The sequence below is a fragment of the Liolophura sinensis genome, chromosome 12 (assembly GCF_032854445.1).
Source record: "Liolophura sinensis isolate JHLJ2023 chromosome 12, CUHK_Ljap_v2, whole genome shotgun sequence".
NCBI classification, from domain to species: Eukaryota; Metazoa; Mollusca; class Polyplacophora; order Chitonida; family Chitonidae; genus Liolophura; species Liolophura sinensis.
This window is the reverse complement of record NC_088306.1, coordinates 13051792-13057696: the sequence shown is the minus strand read 5'-3', so window position 1 is coordinate 13057696 and position 5905 is coordinate 13051792. Positions and strand designations below refer to the sequence as shown.

General features: G+C 39.0%; 1 protein-coding gene across 1 annotated transcript; it reads left to right on the top strand.

Moving 5' to 3' along the window:
• The first annotated feature begins 319 nt into the window (after positions 1-319).
• LOC135479713 (low density lipoprotein receptor adapter protein 1-A-like) lies at positions 320-1147 on the top strand. The gene has a single exon (XM_064759616.1). The coding sequence runs from the start codon at positions 320-322 to the stop codon at positions 1145-1147; it is 828 nt and encodes a 275-aa protein (XP_064615686.1).
• The last annotated feature ends 4758 nt before the right edge of the window (positions 1148-5905 follow it).

The window sequence follows — 5905 nt, the reverse complement described above, 5'->3', positions numbered from 1 at the left end:
CTTATCAACAGTTTTTATCTCCAAGAAGCGGCGTGAAACGGACATCAATGGAACGAAAACATTCAAGGCCGAGTTCACACGAGGAAACTGACACCGACGCTTGTACGTAGCAAAAAACAGCTGCATTGAATCCGCCACACGGCGCATAGCGACTACCTGCATGTAAGGCCTTACGTATAGGCTTCACATATCACCCAATATAGACGATATAGCAATCTACCAACACGTTTTGTACCAGTGGTAGAACCCCACGGAAAAGAGAACTTGCTGTTTTGTGTGCTGCGATATTTAACTGTAACCAAAGGCAAAACAGCGGATTATGTTTGGACGGAAGAAATCAAGCGTTGACATAACACCGGGATCTCCTGTGTTTTACGTACGCTATGTCGGCAGCACGGAGACGTTTGTTGCCAGCGGGCGAGGTTGTACCAGGGCACCCGTTCAGAAAATATGGGATAGTGCCCAGGATGAAAGCGAAATGAGGCGAGTATCAGTAACTATCAGCCCCTCGGGCATTTGTGTAAGAGACTTGGAGAAAAAAGACGATCCTGGGATTAAATTCCCAATCGAGGATATTTCTTATTGTAATGCCGATAGTGACATTAATGTCAAGATATTTTCATGGATTTCAAAGTCTGTCGAGAGCAACAAAATCAAATGTCACGTTGTGTTATGTAGCTCACTGGAAAAAGCCAGGGCAATGGCACTAGTGCTGTCCAGGGCTTTTCAAATCGCCTACAAAGAATGGAAGGCCGATAAAAAAAGGATTCAGCGTAAAAAGAGCTCGTCGTCTACCCATGGGTCAGGGAGAAGTGGCAGCGGTAAGTCTAAGCAAACTCCACAAGGTCCAGAGACCAGGCCGAGCAGTGCGGGCGAACACACTCATAACGATCTCAGCAGCCAAGAAGACAAGTCTCTTAACATAACCCACGATGAGAGTTCCATGGAGGACGAGCCGAGCAGAGACGACGAGTCGGTAACGGAAAATAATGCCATCATAGACCCAGTGCAATTGGAAGCGATACGTCACGATGACCGGGTGCAAGAAGCCCTAGCAGGAGATGGATGCACACAGGCACCCAGCCCCTCAGCCCCGAAACAACCGACAGCTGCAGATCGGAATTCAGGGGGACTCGTCATGGTGTGACAAAAACTTAATAAGCCATGCGAATGAAAAATGAAATTTGATGTGTGACTTTTACCTCGCCCGGAAGTGACGTAGATTGTAGACCTTGATCAGGAATTTATCTTTAAAATGTAAGCATCATTATATGACTGAGGAAAATGACGTCACATCATATACTGATGGCAGTAAACACTGACGTCACATCATATATTGATGGTGGTAAACACAGTGACGTCACATCATATATGTATATTGATGGATGTAAACATAGTGACGCCAAATCATGTATCGAAGGCGTCATATACGTATATAAATGACACTTACTCATATCTGGATAGAACTCATACGAACGTTTTTCCCGTAATATACACAAAATAACTTTGTGCTTTTCACTATCCGTGTTTGTCTCAAACAGACTACCATAGAATTTATGGATTTGATTGAGATTAGCTTTCTGACAAAAAAGGTTTGGTACAGTCAGGCATAGTTTTCACTGGTCTCCAACATATCGAATAGCCTCCACCCCAAAGACTGATTTGGGAAAGCTTCACGTGACAGCTGTTAAGTTGTCAATTGTTGTGGGGGATCTGACGCCTACTTACATGCATGACTTGTATTACTCTCATCGATGTTGTGTGCTCCGTGGTGTGGGTTATGTGCCTGTCGCGGATGATTTTCATGTAGATACCAGTATCAACTTGTGCCACGCTTGAAGGAAACGGATTCTTTGGCAGCTTGAAATTTAAAAAAGGCCTTAAATTCGTGAGCCGTATAGATCTAGGTTTTCTCAAGAAAATTTTCGTGGTATATTTATATTTTTTTACTCTCTCCAATCACTGAATATTGATTTACTCTTAATGCAGGATTGTATTGCTATGGGCTGTTTCTAAGCTTTGGTAATTTGTTGAATTTTCTGTTTACGCTATTTTTTGAACGATGAGAAGTGGATTTGAAAGCTTGACTTTTCAGACGCTTTTGTGTCATAAGTATATATATGCTAGAGGTGATGCTTGCTTGGTACATTAGTTGGTGATAAATTTTTGTGTCTATTTTGACATTATGTACTGTGGTTGAGGTGAATGGCGAATGTACTGAACCCGAAAAGCCTGACATCAAAATGTTGTGTTAAGCAGTTTGCTCTAATAGCTGATGATGTCAGATAAAATCATAACTAGTGCAGCTGAGTGCTGATTATCTACAGTTATAATACGCTTTTGTGAAAAACGCCAACAAAGTCACAGATAATTTCACACATTTAACCAGTAATTACAAGATCAACGGCAGCTCATTATAAAATGTGTCATGACTTAGCGTATTTAACACATCGGTCTCTTTAGGCCCGTTAATTAGAAGTAAGTTGCCCACTGGTCATAAGTCTTAAGATTTGTTTCGCATGTAGCAAGTATATGCCTGAAGTAATTTACTTCGTTGTGTATTGCGGGATTTACCGCAATATTTGGGCTTGAAAGGATTTTTTGTTTTAATGCGTGCTATAAATTTAAAATCAATCCGTTCTTTCTGTACATGAATCAAACCGCATGTATATATGTATGTATGTATGTATGTATGTATGTATGTATATATGTATGTATCTCATCGTGAACGCAATGTGGAAGGAATTACGTGCAATGTCGATTATACGAAACTGTAGTTGTGAATCAAACGCAAGTATTCTAAGCTATAGGGAAATTTAAAAAATATAGGCATAAAGGACACTTTGACCTCATGACAAGAATCATAATGTTTATTGATTAAAAAGTGTGTATATATTAGGACTTTCTTTTTTTATGAAATATGCTTGTTTGTGTGACCATGAATTTGCCTTGCCGTACGTTGACTCATTGCCATATATGTACTAAGTGCAGTAAAGTAAAAGAAAGCTAAAATATGAAGTAAGGTTCAACATACAGACAAGTGAAAACTATGCGTAACTGAAATACTTTCATTTATTTCCCTAGACTTTTTTAAGAGTGTTGAAAGGCATTCAAATATCTGAATACTATGGTGTGTTTTATGAACCACACTGACGGTATCTAGGAACTCTGACGTCACATTACATTTTGTTTCCTGATATTCACCAGAAGGAAGGATTTGTTGGGGACCTTCTATCAGTAATCTTTTACTCATAGGTAAAAGGAGTTATTCCGAAATTCAGTGTCGTGGTTAGAGTGGGATAAATTTCGTGTGTCGCCAGAGTTCCTAATCTCTGAAAGTATGGTTTTGAAAGACCACCTCACAATTCAAATGTTTGAGTGCCTTTAACTCTTTTCCCAAAAATCGAAAAAAAAAAGTTATGTATTTAGTGATACCTACGTCCATTTTTGAAAGTCTTTTCCTTTTCACTACGTATAACCGGAAAACATATTCGTTGTCAAGGGTAAGAAGATATTTCTGCTATTCTACTATATTACATTGAATTTACGATTAAATAAGCTCAATTATGTCATGTGATTAGTTTGTATTCTTGATTATGGCAGATGCATACCTGAAGTATAAGCCAACATTTAGTGCATAATAACGGCTATAACGGTACTTATTTAAGTAATAGTTGTGGGTTTCCTCCAGGCTATGCCCGGTTTCCTCCCACCATAATGCTGGTGGCCGTCGTTTAAGTGAAATATTCTTGAATACGACGTAAAAAGCGAATGAAATAAATATTTAGTTAACTTAATAAACTGTTTATATTGTTCCCTGAAGAACCATTTCCCGGTATAGTTAGAACCACTTAAAACCTGTCATGTGGACGAGTCCATACCTACAGAAGTGTCGTGGTCAGAAAGTCGAAACTGGAACCCACCCTGATAGTGAAAACGTTTGGAAGGATTTCTTACATGTTCATGTAAACTCACAGGAGAGTAATAAAGAGGGTCTATAGCAGAGACGTTTTTTTTGCCAAAATCGATCCGTGTAAATCCAGTCTAATTTTTGCAGTTACTTTTGATTTACTGAAAAATCGCCAATAAAGTTCCCAAATTTATAAAGCTGGTCTCATCAGAACTTTATTCAAATGCGACCAGCTTGAGATATTTAGTGAAAGACTTCTGAATTTGAGCTATCTCGGTAACTACAGAAAATCTGATTTGATTAGACAGGGAATATTTCTAATTTTTTACAGAAATCTCTGGTTTATAGCCTCTTTAATCGAGTCCATGTTAGCTTGTTTGTGGACTGCCTCATACAGTTACAGGCGACTATCAGTATATGTGTATATAAGGGAAAAAAAGTTGTTTTTTTTTGTTTCTTATACGTATTGTCCAAATCAGAAAATTACCCTTTTTAGCTATAGACGTAGGCCGAAATATCCCGTCTGTTTTTTTTCCCACGTTAGCATTTAACCAGCTTCATTCTATTTGTTTAATCGTGAACAAAATATCAAAAAAGAAAAAAAGTGCGAGGAAAAAGGAAAATCCACAGTGATAAGAATCTCCTTCCGGTTATAGTGTTGTCTTCTGTATGGTTTAATGCACTGTGTTGTACGTACACTGTATCCGTCTTTGCCGTGCCGTCCAGTTTTAAAAAGGCGTTATTCTCTCATAGCGTTCACTCAATAAAGAAGACATATGCGGCGGACTGAATGATCTTTTGAAAAACTTTTTGAAACTAGCCAGACGTGGCTTTGTCATTTGTTACACTGTCCCCGGTTCTCAGACATTGTGTTAGGTGGGAGTAGGGCATGGGATTTGCCACTGAGTAGTTCTATACATAGAACCTTACAGCCGTACAAAGGCCCACCCGTCTCTGCTTTACATCTCCACATTTTTTCATCTGAATATTCCGAGGTACAAGATACGTCTTGTGCATTAATAATTAATAGAGTACACTCTATTTATAACCAACGACAACAAAAAAGTTTTTATAACCATTCATCAGCGTCTAAATGTCGTATTCGGATTTCTCGGTCAGGGTGTATCAATATATAATGGTATACTGCGTCTCTTCCTGCGTCGCCTGAGACAGGGGCTCTGTATGCATGGTGACGTACGAGTTTAACTGTCCACAGAGTTTTCATTTACCCACTAGTCGATGACTCAGACTCAGACACTGGGTACAGATGTGGCTGAAATTTTATATAAATACACATCAGTGTTCTTGAACTTAACAGTGGATTTTGTCTGTTGAAAAGTCCGGGTTGTGACTGTAAAATAGTACTGGTACCCACAGCTTCTTTGCTATGTCCAACAACACCTACATCAGCAAATCTCACCGCCTTGTTTTCTGGCATTTGATTGATGAATTGTTGCTTCAACGCCATATTCAGGGAGTTTTCACTTATATGGTCACCTTCAGAGGTCACCTTGCAACTAGTTGCAGACACCGCCCAGCCAGCAGTAGACCAGTAGGCACCGTCCAAACATTGAGCTCCATCTGAGATGCCGCGGCTTGTCATACACAAAGTGAAATATCCAGAAGTTGGACATAAAACGTCAATAAAACACGTAAATTAAACACAACAGTTTTGCTATGAAATGTTTGAAACAACATACAAGTTTTGGCAACGCGGGATAGAAGCAGCATTTTAATAGGTTATTATGTTCTGATCAATGATTAACTAAATTTCGGAATAACTCCTTTTACCTATGAGTAAAAGATTACTGATAAAAGGTCCCCAACAAATCCTTCCTTCTAGTGAATATCAGGAAACAAAATGTAATGTGACGTCAGAGTTCCTAGATACCGTCAGTATGGTTCATAAAACACACCATAGTATTCAGATATTTGAATGCCTTTCAACACTCTTTAAAAAATTGTAACAGTTTTTCCAGTAACATTACAGGTCCA